We start from the raw sequence: 18,029 nt of genomic DNA, 5'->3' as shown, positions 1-18,029 counted from the left end.
TCTCCTTGCCTGTTATTTAAGCCCCTCTCTTTGATACTGATACCAAACCTGCCCGCATCATTTTGCGCTCAAACATCCCCAAAGCTGTAGAACCCCCCACTCTGTGAAGCCAAACGGCGGCCCTGGGGAAAAGCCAAAGAGGCTCCAAAGTGGATGGGTGCAAAGGAGCAAAAAGGGAGGAGAGAGGGTAAAATAGGAATAAATCCAGGCGAGCTCCCATCCAACACCGGCGCCTGCTGCAAAAGCCAAAGCCAGGCTGGTGGGATGGGGGGGACCCAAATCGTGGGGTGTGGGACGGGTGACAGGGACGCATGGGGAGCAGGATGGGACCCAGCAGAGCCAGCGCCCACTCCAAGGACGGACACGGCACCATGGGATCCCGGATCCCGATCCCCCCTGAACCGACTGCCCGGGCCTCAGCCCCAGCCCTGGGGACAGAAACGCTACAAACGGGTTCAGAACCGCTTGGGAAGGGGAAAAAACATGAGTGTCTGAAAAATGCAAGTTTTCCCCTTGCCTGGGGTTTTGAGCCGCTCGTTGCAGATGGGGATGAAGTTTTAAACCAAGGAAGGGCCCTGGGCATTTCCTGTAGCTGGGAGACACTGGGAGCACTGGGAGGGGAGGAGCAGGGCCCCCCCATGGCCGCTGCCCAGAGGATGGGGGAGAACACTGGCCAGACCCACCGAAGAGAGGGACCGTGGGGCTGGGGGGGGTGGAAATTGGGATTAGAGGGTTAACGAAGGGGATGGGAGGACACACGTGACTGGCTGTGGAGTGGGGGAAGTGGGCTGGGGTGTGCAGTGGGTGGGGGTGTGTATGGGGGGGGGGTCCTTGGCGATCCCTCCCTTCCCATCCCCCTTCTCCCCGGCCCCCCGCACAAAATCCGCTCCCCACTGGCCTCCCCCCGTTCCCTCCAACCTGCGCTATGGAGCCACCGGGCTGCCCGGCTCTGCCCCCACCTCGCCGGGCTGGACCCCCCCCGGGGCTCCCCCGGGCTCCCACCGCCTTCGCCATCGGGCCACCGGGACCCCCCCGGCACCCGCCGCCGCTCAGCCCCCGCCCGGCCCGCTGCCCCCCGGACAAGCCCCGCTACCTGGGGGTCGCCAGCCCGGGCCCCCCCGCCGTAACCGTCAATGCGAAGCCCTTCGACCCGCCCGGGGCTGCAGGTACCGGGGAGAGCGGCGGGGGGGACGGGGGGAACCGGGGCCGCCTCTTTACCCTCCCCCGGGGGCTGCTGGGACCCCCAGCCCTGAGCCCGCTCACAGGGCCCTATCCCCGACCGCACCGATATGTCGCGATACGGCCCCGTCGGAGCGGAGATGGCCGGGGTATCCCCGACGGGAGCCGGTGCTCCCGGGTGTCGGGCAACCGCGACTGTGTCGCGACATAGACCGAGGTGTCCTGGATCGTTCCCCACATCGAGAAACAGGACGGGGGGAAAGAGGGGAAAGAGACGATGGGAGATACGCGGCGCCGCTGTCGGGACTAGGGGACCGGCCTGGAGAGGAGCGTTCCCGGGGTCGGAGCCCGTTCCCGGGGTCGGAGCCCGTTCGCCGTCCCTCGGAGGCGGCTGCAAAGTCTCGCCCGGGCCTCACCGGGCAGCACCGGCGGCAGCAACCGGCGCTCCGGCCGCACGGACGGGCCGGGGACTCCGGGACCGGGCAGCACCGACAGCTCCCGGCCCGGGAGGCCGCTCCGCGGGGCTCCCGGTTCCCGGCTCCGGGGCTCCCGGTTCCCGGCTCCGGGGCTCCCGGTTCCCGGCTCCGGGACTGCGCACCCCTGTCCGGGCAGGACCCGGCGCATCCCCGGCCCCGTTCCCATCGTTCCCACCGGTCGAGCACCCACCTCTCCTTCACACGTTCCCTCCCAGCCGGGGCCGTCGGGGCTGACCGGGCTCATCCCTCCAGGGCTCCCCCGTCCCACGGGCCTTTTATTCCCCCATCCCGGGTTTGCTTTAATCTCAGAAGAAAAAGGCAGTGCCGCGGGTGTAATGGGAACCAGGTGGGGCCCATCAAAGCCGCCCCGCTCCCAGCTTGGGGGAAACAGGTAGAAAAACCCCCAGGGACACTGGGGACACTGGGCTGGTCCCTTCCCGGTACCGGCTTACCTGCTCCGGTGCGCTGGGGGATGCTGATGGCCCCGGGGGGGCCGTTCGGTGGCTGCGATGTCTCCCCCGGGTCCGGGAGGCCTTTCTGTGCCCCCATCCCTTCACTAATGATCCCTTTCGAGTTCTCCTCTCCCCTCCCGGTTAACCCAAGAGTTGTACAGCTGTTCCCCAGCTGCTGGCTTCCCCAGCCCCGCCAAATCTTTCAGGGGGTGTCAGTTTAGGAAAGAAAGGCAGGAGGGGGGAGAAATATCTATATGTTCTCTTTTTCCCATCCTCTTTGTCCCCTGCGATGCCGTGTTTATTTAGCTACGCGCCCATATCCTGCTCCCTTCCTGCCTTCTCCTTCTTTCTGCCCATTTATTCCCCTCCAACGCCAAAACCCGCGGGTCGCTCGGAAAGGCGGCGCGTTGCCTTCGGAAAAGGGCAAAAACCCCAAACCAAATACATTTATCCGACCGCTTTGTGCAGCGCAATTTTTAAATTTTGGTCATTTTTCCATATTTTCAGTCCCATGGGGTTTTTTTGCCTTCGCTCCGCTCCTTGGTAGGGCTTGTTTTTATCATTAAAATCCACCAGCCCGGAGGCCAAGCCCTTCGGAGGACAAAGCGTGAAGAAAATGGCAATTTGGCTTCGTCCCGCCACCGTTACCCACCATAGACAGAACGGTACTGGGAGTGACGGGGACCAACCGCCCCCCCAAACCCCCCCAGACAACATTTTCCCCTTAATTCAAAGCAGCTGGATCTGCACTCTGGGCTGCGCGCCGTAACCCCCAAATTACCTTAATTAGGAAACAACCAAAAATCAAAAGCGAAAGTCCGGAAAAGGCCGCGGCCGGGGCTGGTTTCGGGGGGCGCGGGGGGCTCCGCGGGACGGGGACCCCGCTCCCCAGGATGTGACGGGAAGGGGCCGGGAAGGAGGGTCCGTCCCGGAGGAAGCGATTTCCCCCCTCGCGGCCCCCAGCGTGGCCATGGGCCCGATCCTGCCCCTGCGAGGGGGCCGGGGGTCTCCGTCTGCAGCAAATCTGGGTCTCTGGAGATGGCGGAGGTGAAATGAAGGCAAAACCCCATCATTTTCAGGTTGTCTGCTTCCTGGGTGAAGCCCAGGCTTGAGGTCCCCAAGCTGTCCCCCCCATCTGCTAAGTCCCCCCTTGGTTCTCCCTTCACTGGTTCAGCTCCTCGGGGTCCCAACAGCACCCGGAGCTGCTGAGCTCCGTGTGTCCCCGCATGGGGACAAGGGTGACCTCCGAAACACGTAGCAGTGACTTATCACCTCAAACCCATTTCATCAGACACCCCAGAGATGCGGCAGCGAGGGGAATGGGGGGAATCCCCACATTTCTTGTGTGCCCCCCGGGAGGGTGGGGAAGTGGAGCTTTTCTTGAGCAAAAAGGTGTTTTTTTGGGGTTTTTTCTCTCCTTTCCAAATGGTTTCCTGGGAGTTGCAGCTCCAGGGAAACGCCGGCCCGGGGGCCGCAGGGGCTCCCCTTGAACCGAGCTCGGGCGCTGGGGTCTGGATGTGGCCCAGTTCATGGGGCAGACTGGGGTTACTGGGGGATCTGAGCGGGGTGACGGTGCCGGCCCGTGCTGGCAGGGGGCGGGAGGAGGAGGATGAGGAGGGGGCCGGCGAGAAGGACGAGGAGGGGCGGGAGAGCTGAGCTGCAAGACGAGCCCCCGCTCGTCTCCTCTGTCCCCTCGCACCCCCCGATCGCAGCGTCCCAGACGGTCCTGAGGACCCGCTGCTCTGGCCGGGCTTCCCAACACCCCCTGCCCACAGCGCCCTCCCCGCTGCTGGATTTGAGCCGCTGTGCTGAGCCCCTTTCTCCTGCGACTGCACCCCAACATCCCCCAGGATGACGGGGACCGCGCAGGGATGGGGGGGCTGTGGGCACAGAGCGCTCTTGGCTTCATTAACAGCATTAACATCATTAACACCCCCGTGTCTTGTGTCTCCCCCTGCAAGGCAGGGAGAAGGGATGCAAAGGCGGGTACCAGGTGATGCCCACGGGTTGCCGGGCCCCCCCGAAAACCTCGGGGCAGTTGGGGTGTCCCTTGGCAGCACCCCTGGGTGGCCTCCGGGAACACGGGGTCCCCCACCCCCCCGAGCCCCTGGGCAAGAGCAAGAAGCGGAGGAACAGGACGACGTTCAGCACGTTCCAGCTGGAGGAGCTGGAGAAGGTTTTCCAGAAGACGCATTATCCCGATGTCTACGCCCGGGAGCAGCTGGCGCTCCGGACCGACCTGACGGAAGCCAGGGTGCAGGTACGGCCACGGGGACCCATGGGGACGGCCACCCCGGTGGTGGCACCAGGGCTGGGGGATGCTGAGTTAGGAGCCGTTTCTCCCGGGTTTTGCTAAACCTCAGCAATGGGGCTGGGGGTGACACATCCCAGGACACGGGGCAAGGTGGCATCAGGCCCGCGAGCTCCTTCCAGGGGGGTCTCCATGTGGTTTGGGGCTCCCGGTGGGAAGGGGGGGCTGGAGGGGGCAGCGGGTGGGGAGAAAAGAGAAGGTGGGGGGTAACAAAGCGAGAAGTGAGCACCCACAGGGTGCCGGCTGCCGCCCCCCCATGGGGACGAGGCACAGGCAGGGGACATGCACCCGAGCCTGCAACCAGCACCCCAGACCTGAATTACCTGTAACCGCGTCTGCCCCCCGGCGAACACCCCGGTACCGGCTGCTCCTCCCCGGGAGACGCTGCTGGAGCCACCGGCAGCACCGGAGGGGACATACGGGTCATCGTGACCACAGGAGACCCAAAGAGCCTCGTTCTGCACCCAAACCTGGGGTGAAAATGCCCAAGGGAGAGAAGCAGACGGTGCGGGGGGCAGAACTTCATGTTTTCCGGGAGGGAAAAGAGGTTTCTGCTCCCAGCAGAGACGAGCGCGGGCGAGCTCCAGCCGGGCCGGGGTTGCCCCGTTTACCGGGGTGGCGTTTGGGTCCTTCCCCCGGTCGGGCGGGGGTCCCTGCGCCTCAGCCCCCTCCTCCCCCAGGTCTGGTTCCAGAACCGCCGGGCCAAGTGGCGGAAACGGGAACGTTACGGGAAAATGCAGGAGGTGAGAGATGCAGCGGGGGCCGCCCCCCCAGCGCTGCCCCCCGGGAAGGGGTCCCGGCCCCTCGCGCCCCCAGCGGGACCCACGTCACCCACCTTTACCCCCCGTCCCCCCTCAGCCCCTGTGCTTCCTTGGGAAAGATGCAGCATTGCATTTCGTCAAAGATGCTGCTTTATGTCCCCCCCCAACACCTCCCGCAGGAACACACCCTTGGGGGCAGGTTTTGGGGTGTCCCCCCCCACATCCCTCAGTGCTTCCTGTCCCCCCCTTTTCTGCAAAAGCGCCTTTCCATGTTGAAAAGTGTAAAAACAATTCGGGACTCAGCTTGGCACCCCGATGCTGCTTTCTCTTCCTCCTGTGGGACCATTTCAACCGGGATTCACCCCCCGCCCCACCCAGTGAATTAAATTAACACACCCTGGCGGGGGGGAGATACGAGGGAGGGATGTGGTTGCCACCCCCATCTGCCCCCCCCCACCATGCTTCACTTTGGGCTTTATTTTCGTTTGTTTTTCCAGCTGCAGAACAACCTGTGGCCCAACTCCGGCCCTGGGACCCCCCCGGGGCTCCTGCCCCCCGAGAACATCCCGTCCCCCTGCATGTCCCCGTACCCCCCCCCTCACAGCAACATCGGCGGCTTCATGGGCATCCCCGCTTCTCCCAGCCCCCACCCCGCCATCAACAGCCTCTACTCCCTGCACGGGCTGCCCCCCCCGGGGCTGGGGACCCCCCCGCACTTCGAACCGGCCCCCGAACACGAGTACAAGTCGCCCACGCTGGTGCCGCTGAGGATGAAGAGCAAGGAGGCGACCGGCCCCCTGCTGAACTGGGCAACGTGATTCCCCCCCCGGGGGGGACACGGACCGGTCACCCCCCGCCCCGGAGTGCGGGTCACCCCCCCAGCACCAGGGGGTGGGGGCACCCTGACCCCCCACCCTGAGCACCCTCTGCATCCCAGCCCACTCCATCCTCGGGTGAAGGGGGATCGTACCAGAGCTGCCGGGGGGGAAAAGGGTCACCCCCAAACCCAGTCGTGCCCCCCCCAAAATGTAGCTCCCAAAAACTCCTGAGCCCCCCCAAGCACCTTCAGAGAAAGGGATTTGATGGAGATACCAGGGAGTTTGCGGGGGTGGGGGCGCAGCCTCTTCGGGGGTCCCTCCAAGTGCCAGGTCACGGTGACACGTCCCATCCCGTCCTCCAGCCACTATGACCCCCCCACCACGGGCAAAGGGCCCCCCCAGCCTCCCCACCAACAGGAGGTGCTGTCAGGGCCCCTCATACCAAAAAAAAACCCAAAATTGCGATGCCGCTCTGCCCCCAGCTCCCAGTCTCCTGACACTGGGGGGGAACCTCAGTTGGGCCCCCCCAGGGAGGGACCCAACCTGCTGCTCCAGCCCCATTTGGGTCAGAAAACCAAGTTTTCCCAGCCGTGTGTGGGTGCCCCCCCCACCGGGGACATCTCACAGCCCCCCCCCCCCCACCAGGGAATTTTTGTTATTCATTTATAAACAATAAAAGCCATGTTTAATAAGTTATTTATGGCTCGGGCAGCGCTATCAAAGCAGCGCCTGCCACGGCAGCTGCGGAACAGCGGGGCGGGGGGGCCGCGCTCCGCTCACACCCCATCCGCACCAGCCCTGTGTTTTGGGGGCCGGGGGGTGCTGGGGAAGCACCCGGGGGCTCAGCTGGGAGCAGGGGCTGAAGAAAATCCCAGTGACACCCCCAACCGGTGTCACAGACCCCAGGAGGGTTTGGGGAAGGGGACAAGCTCCTGCCCACCCCCCCAGCCCAAGGCCACCAGCTCCCCCAGGCCAATGGGTTGCCTTGTAAAATAAATATGAAACAGTTCGGTGACAATAATCCAGCCCAAATGGGACGTGAGGAGAGAGTGGGGATGAGGACATGAGGTGACAAACGTCGTGCGCCTGCTGCTGCTTCCCGGGGGGGGACAGACCGGGGGGGACAGGGACAGAGAGCCCAGACATACTCGGGTCAGAGATACCACGAAATATATATATATCTATATATATATGTACAGCTCATCTGCCCCCCCAAGCGGGGTGAGGGGACACTGCAGCCTCCACCCCCCAGCCCCGTCACCCCAACCCTGTCACCATGTCCCCAGGCAGGATCTGGGGGGGGACAGAGACTCTTTTCCTGCCCCAGCAGCACCAAAGGGCCCCTTGTCCCGCTTTGCCCCGCACCCCCAGCTGCTCCTGCTCTGGTGGGGGGGGCAGAAAGGGGGGTGCTGCCTCCCAAAGCTTCGACCAGAGGTGCCCCCCACCCAATGGGACCCCCCCAGCTGTCACCCTTTGCTTGGGGTTCAGCCAGGAAGGATCGGAGGAGCAGGACGGTGTCTCGATGAGCTCCAGCCTCTCCCCAAGCCCATCCAGGGGGTCCAAACACCCACTGACCCCCCCCAAAAACCTCATCTCCCTGCCCCTCGGCAGCAGCTTGGCCTCGAGACGTCCCCAAAAACCCCCCCGTCCTGCCTCCACATCATCCGTCACTGCAGCAGCTCCTCCCAGGAGATGGGGCGAGAGAAAACCTCGCGCTCCAGCCACAGGTCGTAGTTGACCTGGAAATCCTCGGGCAGGTCCACGCGCTGGCCCAGCACGCTCTGCAGGCAGTTGTCCACCGGCAGGAAGTCGGGGTTGCTGTGAGCCCGGTCGTAGCGCCGCGAGTTGAAACGCTCGATGCTGGCGCGCAGGGCACATTCCTCCGCTTGGAAGTCCCAGGGACGGGCATCCAGGTCTGGGGAAGAGCGAAAAGGGGGTGTCAGAGGGGAGCTGGGGGCCCTCCAGCCAACCCAAATCCCTCGGAAAGGTTGGACACGGTATGAACTGTGTGGGTGTCATATGCAGGGACAGGAGTTGGACTCGATGACCCTTGTAGGTCCAATCCAACTCAGGACATTCTATGATTCTGTATTTTACAAAGAGCAACACCCAGGGTGCGGAGTAAGAAGCCACCAACAGCTCCTCCCCGCGATGCCACCACCCCAAACCCGTCCCCGCGCCCCAGACCTGAGGGCTGTGTGAGCCCAAAGCAGCACAGGGACAGGTTTAGAATCACAGAATCATTTTAGTGGAAAGGACCCTCAAGACCATTGAGTCCAACCATAACCCAGCCCTGTCCCTGCCCCATGTCCTGAGAACCTCATGTCCGTCTGTCCAACCCTCCAGGGATGGTGACTTCAGCACTGCCCTGGGCAGCCTGTTCCAATGCCCCACAGCCCTTTGGGGAAGAAATTGTTCCTAAATCCAACCTCAACCTCCCCCGGTGCAACTTGAGGCCGTTTCCTCTGCTCCTGGCGCTTGTTCCTGGGGAGCAGAGCCCGACCCCCCTGGCTCCAAGCTCCTTTCAGGCAGTTCAGAGATCAGAAGGTCTCCCCTCAGCTCCCGTTCTCCAGCTGAACCCCCTCACTTTGGGCACGGACGCGTCACTGTGGGGAGCAGGAAGGACACGCCGGGTGACGGGATGCTGTGGAGCTGTGCGAGGGACGTACCGTTGCCGTAGGCCCAGTCGTCATTGAGGCGGTGCCGCACTTTCTGGTAAATGGCCGACATGGTCTTCATGTTGCTCTTTCTCCACTGCCGGCCCAGGTACTTGGTCTGGACCTTGAGCAGCTTCAGCACGTAGAGCTGCATCATGGCCTGTTTCACCTTCAGCGCCCGCTTCAGGATGGGCGCCGACTTGAACACCACCAGCATCTGCGGGGACAGCGGGTGACCCTCGTGTCCCTCCCATCACACATGCGCCAACCCCCTCCTCCAGCACACAAACCCATCCCTGCAGCTCCCGCTCCCCGTCACCCACCCTCCTGCGCCTCCCGATCCCCAGCAAGGTCTGGGGTGCAGCACAAGGGACCCTCCCCACGGTCCCCAGCCCCTCCTCGTGACAGCCCAGCGGGTCCCCAGCCTCACCATGGTGCGGGAGTGCTTCCACTTGGTCAGCTTGTTCAGGATGCGCAGGAGGTTGATGCAGGAGAAGAGGTTCCTCCAGCAGAACTGGTTGTTGTCTCCGGCTTCCTGCAGGAGAGCAGAGCCGGGTGAGGGGGGTGCGTGAGGAAGAGTGTGGTCAGGGGCCCCCCCGCATCCCGTGACCCCCCCCGGGGAGCACCCCAGGGTGCCAGGAGCTGGCCGGAAAGCGGGGGACTCACCAGGCTCTCCGCCGTCAGCTCCGGCAGCTCGTGCACCACGCAGTACGGGTAGTCCAGCACAGAAATGCTGCGGGAAGGAGAGGGGGAGCCACGCTGTTTGCAGCCCCCACAGCACAGGGCACAGGGAGGGATCAGGGAGGGGCAAAGCAAGCAGGGACCTCCCCAAACACCCGTCAGGGACACGGGTGGGCAGCCCCTCCCATTACCTGTTCTTGGCAGTGATGTAGGACATGATGTTCTGGTTGAAGAACTTCAGGATGAGTGGGATGCAGTTGGCGAAGACCAGATGCTGGGCCATGTACTCAAACTGGGGAGAAAAGCAGATGAATTGGGACAGACCCTGGGGTCCTGCACGTGCCCAAAGCCCCGTGGCGGGGCTGGACCCCAGCCCACCTCACCTGGTAGATGTGATTGAGCTTGAAGTGCTTGAGCAGAAGGAGCAGCACGGCAGAAATGGCTTTGACGATGATCTCCTTGTGCCGATTGACGTCCACTCCCAGCTTCATGCTCTGCAGCACCGTGGTCCTGAAGGACACAGAGGGACCCTTGGCCTGGGGCACTGTCACCACCCGCAGGTGTCAGGGGACAGTCCTGCCCTCCCCCGGGCTCTCAGGAGCCACCCACAACCAGCTCCTTGCACAATTCCTGGCACTCCACCACACAGGAGATGGTCAGATCAACCAGGAAGCCTCAGCCCAAACCCCAGATCCCCCCAGCTCCCTCCTGTGCCCCCTTCCCGTCTCACCACCCCCCAGCACTCCACTCGCTCCTCACGGTCACTCACGGCATCTCCTCCGGCAGGACATCGGCCAGGATGTTGATGGAGTCGGTCTTGGCTTTGGAGGTGGGGGCTGCGGCCAGGAGGATCTTCAGCAGAGCGATCTGGGGAGAAAGAGAAGGCAAAGGGGATGGGAATGGGGGGAGCAGCCACAGGACCCCGTCCCCACCACAGGAGAGAGTAACGGGATGTGTATGTGGAGGGAGGAAAACCTGGGTGGCATCAGTGGAAAGGGATAGAGCAGTGGAGGGAGGCCCCAGGGTGAGGCACCCCCAGATCAGCTCCAGGAGGACAGAGTGGAGCCCGTGCCCCCCCCAGTGCCCCCAGCTCACCATGTACTGGGGCAGGCTGGGCAGGAGGCCCTGATACAGGATCTCGGCAGGGACTTGCTCCACTTCTTCTTCCCCCTGGTGCCAGGAGAGACCAGAAAACCTCAGACCAGGAGCTGCCACCAGCACCGGGGGCTCAGCCCCAGGGCCTCAATCCAAAGGGCAGGATCCACCCCACACCCCCACCCTCCCTCCCCAGCTCAGCAAACCCCCAGCCGTGGCAAGAGGCCTGGCGGGACCGAATGCCCCCAGCTCAGGATTTTTGTCCCATTCTCGTCCCACACTCACTCCAGAGAGCGGCGAGCGCAGGTACTCGTCCTCCATGTGCACTTGCACCTCCGCGATCGACGTGTACTTGTGCTGCAGAGAGAGCGGGGGGGTCACACCATGATCCATCCTGGCACTTGTTCCTGGGGAGCAGAGCCCGACCCCCCCTGGCTCCAAGCTCCTTTCAGGCAGTTCAGAGATCAGAAGGTCTCCCTTCAGCTCCTGTTCTCCAGCTGAACCCCCCAGGTCCCTCAGCCGCTCCCATCACACTCGTGCTCCAGACCCTCACCAGCTCTGTTCCCTTCTCTCAACTCTCTTGACCTGACCATCTTAAAGGTCTCTTCCAACCTAAATGATTCGATGATAACGTACTCACCTGCTTCAGGGTGCGGATGCTCTCGTGGATGGGCCTGGGCAACCCCACCACGGTGTTGGTGTCACTAGAGAGGAGGGAAAGAGCCGGGCTGGGCGCAGGCAGGAGCAAAGCGGAGCCACCTGCACCCCAAGGAGGAGCCAGCGAGCTCAGGACTTCGCTGCCAAGCACAGGGCAACCGCAGCCCCCGCACCAGCAGCCTCTGCCCCCCACCCAAAATCAGCAGCCCCCCCGGCTGGCTCTGCAGGAACCCACCTGCCCAGCGTGTAGCCGATGAACTTGCTGCGGCTGGACTCCAGGAACATCTCAATGTCCTTCTCCCTGCAGCAAAGGGACAAAGTCACATCTTCCCACCCACCTGGGGACACCATGGGCACAGGGTGACAGGAAAAGCCTCGCGGTCAGATAAAGATGGTGCTGAGCCACCCTGCACCGAAAGAACGGCCATCAAAGTGACCACCGCATCCCCAACATCGCCCCCACACCCGCTGCTGAAGTTCCTGACATGTAACAGCCCCAGTTTTCCAGCTCTCGCTATGGGGCAGCCCCACGGACTCACCGGACCTTGGGGGCCCAGGGCAGCCCCTTGGGGCAGGTGATGCGGTCGCTGGGGGGGTGCTGGGTGGGGGGTGGCATCACTTCATCCCGCTCGAGGGGGAAGGTCTCTCCCTCCAGGCTGTTGTCATCATCGTTTTCCTCCTCTTCCTCACGGGAGTCGTCAGCTTTGTAAGGGTCCCGCTCATTAAAGGCATCGAGGTTATCCTGCTTAATTAAGGCCTGGAAACAGAAGCACAACAAGGTGACTATCCCGGGGACAAGCCGCTCCGAGGTCACTCCCCACAGCCCAGCTGTCCCCGCCGTAATGTCACCGTCCCCGGCCTCACCTTGTGCTCCCGCCGGCCTCGCTTCTGCTGCTGCTCGATGAGGTCGGAGGCGGAGGCGGGCGGGGAGGCCGCCCGCATGTTGCGGATCACCTTGATGCTGTCCTCGGGCAGCGGCGGCAGCCCCAGCACCTCCCGCTTCTCCGCTTTCATGCTCTGGAGCTCCTCGAAGCCGCCCAGGGTGCCCTGCAAGGGAGAGCGGGGCACCCTGAGCACGGGGGACGCCTCTCCCAGGGCCCTGGGCACCCTCCAGTAAACCATTTTCTCCTCGTATTCAAAGGGAGCCTCCTGTGTTTCAGTCTGTGCCCGCTGCCCCTCACCCTGGTGTTGGGCACCACTGAGCAGAGTCTGGTCCATCCTCTGACACCCCCCCGAGATACTGATCACATTGATCAGATCCCTCTCAGCTTCTCTTCTCCAGCTCAACAGCCCCAGTGCTCTAAAATTCATTTTATATTATCAATTATACAAATTAAGAACAATAATAGTAAGATGCATTAAATGCATTAAAAAAAAAAAAAACACATTTCAATTAACTGGAAAGCTTAAAAGGAAGCATTTAAATATTCCAGATTTAAACAAACTGCAAAATAACAGGGTTTTCTGCAAAACCAACTTCATTTCCCAGCAGCTTGATTGGTCAGCCTTTAGGGACTTTAATTTTAGATTTCTCCAGCCAAAACCCAGAAATGTGTAGATAGCGATGCCCTGACTTTATTCCCCTGATGATCCAGAACTACCTATTTAACAAGACCGTATTAAACACAATCACAGACTCACAGAATCACAGATACACAGATACCCAGAAGCAGCCCCCGGCCTCTCCTTACCAGCACGGTTTTCCAGAGCAAGAGCAGCACCTTCTTCATGGGGAAGTGGGGAGCGTGGCCACTGCAGAATTTGGTCACCATCCCGAAGAGCATGACGGAGAAGGGCTCGTTGTTGTACAGGGGGGCTCCTGGAAGCAGCGATAGCCAGGAATCCCTCACCCCCCCATCTCCAAGATCCTCTTCTCTCCCCAGACAGCTCCTTTTCCTTTCCAAGACCTTGCACCCTCCATCATTTCTTAACTCTGCCCCAATAGTGAGATTTCTTTCCCCAGGGAGAGCACCCAGGCAGCAGAAAGGGCTGGCTGGCCTCCTCTGCTCAGCGCTCTTCACCCCACCAGCAAGGCTCAGCCTAGCAAAACCCAGCCCAGTGCTGCCAGCCCCCATCAGCTGAGGCCCAGAGCCAAAACCCATCTCACTCTCTCACTCTTCAGCCCTGGAAACCACTGTCCTGTGAACCCCCAAGCGCCTGGTGCTCACCCAGCTCCGCTCGGAAGGTTTGTCTCATGCTCTTCCACTCGGGCTTGTCCCCCTCGGCCTCCTGCCGAACCGTCTCCACAATCAGGTACATGATGTTCAGCAGCACCCTGGAAAAAAAACCCAGAAGTTTGGGTGAAACACCAGAGGTTGGGATGAGTTCTGGAGGGGCGGTGTGGGTCAGGGAGGTTGTTCTACCCCGGGGAGGACCCATCTGGGTCCCGTTCTGGGCTCCCCAGTTTCAGAAGGACAAGGAATTACTGGAGAGTCCAGGGAGGGACACAAAGATGAGGAGGGGTCTGGAGCATCTTTGTGATGAGGAGAGACTGGAAGAGATGGGGCTGTTCAGCTGCAGAAGAGAAGCTGAGAGGGACCTGATCAATGGGATCAGTATCTCAGGGTGGGTGTCAGAGGATGGACCAGACTCTGTTCAGTGGTGCCCAACGCCAGGGTGAGGGGCAACGGGCACAGACTGAAACACAGGAGGCTCCATCTGAACATGAGGAGCAACTGCTTTGCTGGGAGGTGCCAGAGCCTGGCCCAGGCTGCCCAGAGTGGGTGTGGAGTCTCCTGCTCTGAGACATTCAAACCCGCCTGGACCCACCTGTATGATCTGCTCTGTGACCCTGTGTGAGCAGGTGGGCTGGGGGATCTACAGGGGTCCTGCACCCCCAACCAGCCTGGGACTCGGTGACATTTACCGGCAGATCAGACCGGAGTGCACCTGACGATGCTCCCAGAACCAGGACAGCCCTGGGCCACCCCCCGGTGTCCCCTGCTCTGTATGAGCCCAGCGATGAATCCGGCAAACGCAGGTTCCCCTCGCACCCCCCAGCACGCCCGTTCCCACCTGAGGTCTGTGCTGTCAGCCAGGGAGATGGCCGGCTTCCTCACCGCGCTGCTGCACGCCGCGCTGTTACTGCCGAGACAAAACCGCCTCACAGCGACCCGCCTCGAGCATCTGGAACGTCTGAACCCTCCCACAAGCAACCCAAAGGCCAGAGCCAAACCCCAGGACAGATATTGCTGTGGGGAGTCCCCTGTTCACAGTGCAACCGAGGGAATCTGAAGAACACGTTATTTTTTGTTGAAAAGGTTATTTTGAGTTGAAAAGGGTCAAAAGACTCTGGGAGATTCCTGGGAAGAATCTCAGGTGGATCGTGGAGAAGAGAGTTTCATCCAAAAGAGGAAAATCAAGGCAAGTCCCTCCCTTTGGAGGAGCCTGGGGCTGCCACCCAGGATCTCAGATCCCTTGAAGGTAAAAATGCCCCTGGGAGATGCCTGCGAGGAGTCACGGGTTAATCCCAGAGGAAGGAGCTTCTAACAATAGAGAACTATCATCTCTATTTGCTGCCTGCAGCGAATTTCTGTATAAATCAGGTATAATTCCACATTATATATCCACCCAGAACCACAGCAGTCACTCTGGTGGCTGCCGGAATCAGATTAAAGAGAGACAGACCAGCAACGTGACTGCCACAGACTGGAAAGACTCCCACCGAGGAGCTCCAGAGCCATTCCTGAAGCTTTTTCGCCCAGAACTCACTCAATCTCCATGTTCAGCAGCTCCACCAGAGCGTTGAACGTCCCCACTTCCAGCAAGAGGAAGATGTTGTACCTCATCCACGCCTGCACCTCGGCCTCGGAGCCGCACTCCCCGAACGTGCCTGCAACGAAGCCCTCGCTGGATCCCACCGCGCAGGGATCCCCAGGACCCCCGAGCACTTCACAGGGGAAAGAAAAGCACAGTCTGGATTTTAAAGCAAAAATCCAGCTGTAGAGGACAGAACTGCCCTGCTGGGGGGAACGCAGAGCTGGGAAAGCATGGGGAAGTTGGCCACGTTTTGAATCAAACTCCTATAAACTGTCTGGCACCCATGAGAATAACTTCATTCCAGATATCCCAAGTGACAAGAGGTGGCACCTTGGGCAATGTAAAGGATGGCTCGGGCCACCCGCAGCCTCTTCTCCCGCGCGGTGACCTCCAGCCCGTCGAGCAGCCGCATGGCGTGGGTGCGGTGCTGGTTCTTGTCCAGTTCCGTCCATTTTTTGTCCCGCACTGAAAAGCCAAAGCGGGCAGGGTGAGGGCAGGGGGTACAAACCGCACAAGAAAAGCTCAAAAGGGTTCAGCGTGGTAGAAAATGGGAGTGCCTTGTGTCAGACAACTGGATGACGGAGCATTAATGTCTCCTTTGTTACATCCCTGTCCCAGAGGTGCCAGGTGTCCAAGAGAAATTGTTGGCCCTGAGGGTGGTGAGAGCCTGGCCCAGGTTGGCCAGAGAGGTGGTGGATGAACCATCCCTGGAGACATCCCAGGCCAGGCTGGACGGGGCTCTGAGCACCCTGAGCTGGTGAAGATGTCCCTGTCATGGCAGGGGGGGCACTGGGGGAGCTGGGAAGGTCTCTCCAACCCAAACCATCCTGTGATTGTATGATAAGGGTCTCACCGTGGATCCTGAAATCCTCCTCGAAGCACTTGCGGTTGAGCAGGAACTCTGGCCCTTCCGTGTAGCTGTACAGTTCTGCCAAAAAAACAGAGGAAAATCTCCAAAAACCTGCACTGAGCCAGCACAAAAACTGCAGCCCAGCACCGTTAATTGCAGTTTTAGCCAAGGTGAAGGAAATGCAAAAAATACACCCCACGTAAATTAATTGCACAATATAATGTCTCTTTTAATACGAACAAGGCGTTTAAAGACAACAACAGAGTAACACTGGAGTTGAAAGAGCTCCTCTAATCACTCCCAGGAAATTGTGGCTGATTAATTGACCCACAGGGCCAAGTCCCTCACCAGAAAGCTCTGCTGCCCATTTGTCGGTGTCTGCGTATTCAAACTCCAGGTCTGGGGACTCCGAATAACCCTGAAAGCAGAAGGAAAAGAATCAGTTCAATGATGGCAATTTTCAGGAAAACCAAAATTCCCAAGACATTCTCAATGCACCTCACCCCCCCCGCAAATCCAGGATTGTATCTGCTGCTTAAGAGACCTAAAATGTACCTGCAGCAGCATCACCGTTACCATGGCAACTCCTACATCTCCAGGCACTGCACAGCCGCTGAAACACTCCGGAAGCCCCAAAAAGCCAAAAAATAAAGCAGGAGACGGAGCGTGTTTAACCTCAGGGTGGGTTATGTGGGCCCAGGGAGCACTCGGAGCTCACCCATTTTGTGTAAATGTGTGACAATTTGGGCTGTCCCCCCAGTGCCGAGCAGAGAGACAACAGCAGCTGCGAACAGTGAGAATGAAACGACTCCCAGCAGCTTTGGCAAGGCTGGAAAAACATCCAGGAGAAGCCTCAGAGCACAAAGCACCTGCTCCCTCTAAGTCACCAACGTGGACCCACAGCAAAACCCTCCTGGAGTTCAGGTGGATCAAACCTGAGCTCCTGGGTCCGGGGTGGGTTTGGGGGGCTGGGAGCCATTCCCAGCACCCAAGGTGGACACAGAGCTCCTCAGGGCTCTCTCCTCTGTCATTTCTGGAGTGTCCCCAGCCCGGTGGGACACCCGTGGAAACAGATGGCTCTGGAGCCACCCAGGAATGAAACCAGGTTTGGGGACGCAATGGAAAAGCCATGGAATAAAGCAGAACCCCACGGCTCAGGGGTCCCTACCGGGACCTCGGTGTCCCCTTGGAGAGATCGGTCACCCCTGGAGCCAGCACCACACAGGGACCTGACACACAGAACCAACAGCCGCCACACTGGCTGGGCAGAATCATTTGGGTTGTAAAAGCCCCTCAAGACCATCAAGTCCAACTGTTCCCCCACCCCGGCACTGCCCCATGTCCTGAGAACCTCATGTCCGTCTGTCCAGCCCTCCAGGGATGGTGACTCCAGCACTGCCCTGGGCAGCCTGTTCAATGCCCCACAGCCCTTTGGGGAAGAAATTGTTCCTAAATCCAACCTCAACCTCCCCGGCGCAACTTGAGGCCGGTTCCTCTGGTCCTACAGCCCGGACGGCGGGTGGCGGGTTCGAGGCCCATTTGGGGACGCAGGCCCGAGCCGCCTCCACACCCCAGACAGACCAAACCGGCCCGGCCCGGGACAGGAGCCGCACGAACGGGAACCCGGCACCGAGCCGAGCCCGGTACCGACCCAGCAGGGCCGGTACCAAAGCGGCCTCTCGGCTCCACAGCCCCGGGACCGGCCCAAGGCTTGTGCCCGGGGAACCGGCACCGAAGCACCAGCTCCGGTGGGAGCGGCTGCACCGGGCCCGGCCCGGGGGAAGGCGGAGCCCATGCAGGGCAGGAAGCACCGCACGGGTCAGGGCCGAACCGGCCGGCGGAGCCCGCGGACACCGGCACGGCCCGGGCAGGTCCCGGCCCCCAGCCCCGGGAAAGCCGCCCCCCCCCGCCCCGGAGCCGGGCCCGGCGGCAGCGGCGCTGACCTCGGAGTCCTTGCGCGGCGGGCGGCCCAGGTCGCGGGCCTTGCCGGGCGGCCCCGCTCCGCCACGGGCCTTGTTGTTGCCCGGGAGCGGCCCCGGGGCGCCGAGGCCGCCGCCGCCCGGCTCCATGTCGGCCGCCTCCACCGCGCCGAGCTCTCGCGAGGACTCACCCCTCCCTCTCGCGGGAGCGGCAGGGAGAGCCGGGGCAGCGCCGCCGCCATGTTGGGAGTGGCACCGGGGGAGCGTGTGCTGCTCCGGTTGCTCGGGCGGCTGCGATGTGGCTCCGCCCGCCGGTCCCGCCGCGGCGGCCGCGTCACCGCCCAGCGCCGCGCGCCCCCGGTGGCATCAGCCGGCGCGGTGCCCGGTCGGGCGGGGAAGCTCCGCCCCGCGCGG

The 18,029-nt window shown here is 61.6% G+C and overlaps 2 protein-coding genes across 2 annotated transcripts; one reads left to right on the top strand and one right to left on the bottom strand.

Annotated features, from left to right (window-relative positions):
• Positions 1-925: 925 nt before the first annotated feature.
• On the top strand, positions 926-5,997 carry ALX3 (ALX homeobox 3; the record flags this gene model as incomplete). Its single annotated transcript, XM_082069092.1, has 4 exons — positions 926-1,166; positions 4,069-4,367; positions 5,099-5,161; positions 5,677-5,997. 4 exons carry the CDS (start codon positions 926-928, stop codon positions 5,995-5,997), a joined length of 924 nt encoding a protein of 307 aa, XP_081925218.1.
• Positions 5,998-7,150: 1,153 nt separating this feature from the next.
• Positions 7,151-17,802, bottom strand: STRIP1 (striatin interacting protein 1). The gene is made up of 21 exons (XM_082069354.1): positions 17,640-17,802; positions 16,045-16,114; positions 15,700-15,774; positions 15,177-15,311; positions 14,799-14,919; positions 14,103-14,171; positions 13,256-13,362; positions 12,779-12,906; positions 11,952-12,134; positions 11,627-11,844; positions 11,323-11,388; positions 11,071-11,134; positions 10,716-10,787; positions 10,431-10,505; positions 10,105-10,202; positions 9,719-9,845; positions 9,527-9,627; positions 9,321-9,387; positions 9,085-9,189; positions 8,667-8,871; positions 7,151-7,912 (listed from the first exon to the last, which is right to left on the bottom strand). Exons 1-21 carry the CDS (start codon positions 17,763-17,765, stop codon positions 7,665-7,667), a joined length of 2,460 nt encoding a protein of 819 aa, XP_081925480.1. The 5' UTR covers positions 17,766-17,802; the 3' UTR covers positions 7,151-7,664.
• Positions 17,803-18,029: the final 227 nt, after the last annotated feature.

Source organism: Streptopelia decaocto, assembly GCF_964273445.1.
Source record: "Streptopelia decaocto genome assembly, chromosome: 19".
NCBI classification, from domain to species: domain Eukaryota; kingdom Metazoa; phylum Chordata; class Aves; order Columbiformes; family Columbidae; genus Streptopelia; species Streptopelia decaocto.
This window is presented reverse-complemented; position numbering and strand designations above follow the sequence as displayed.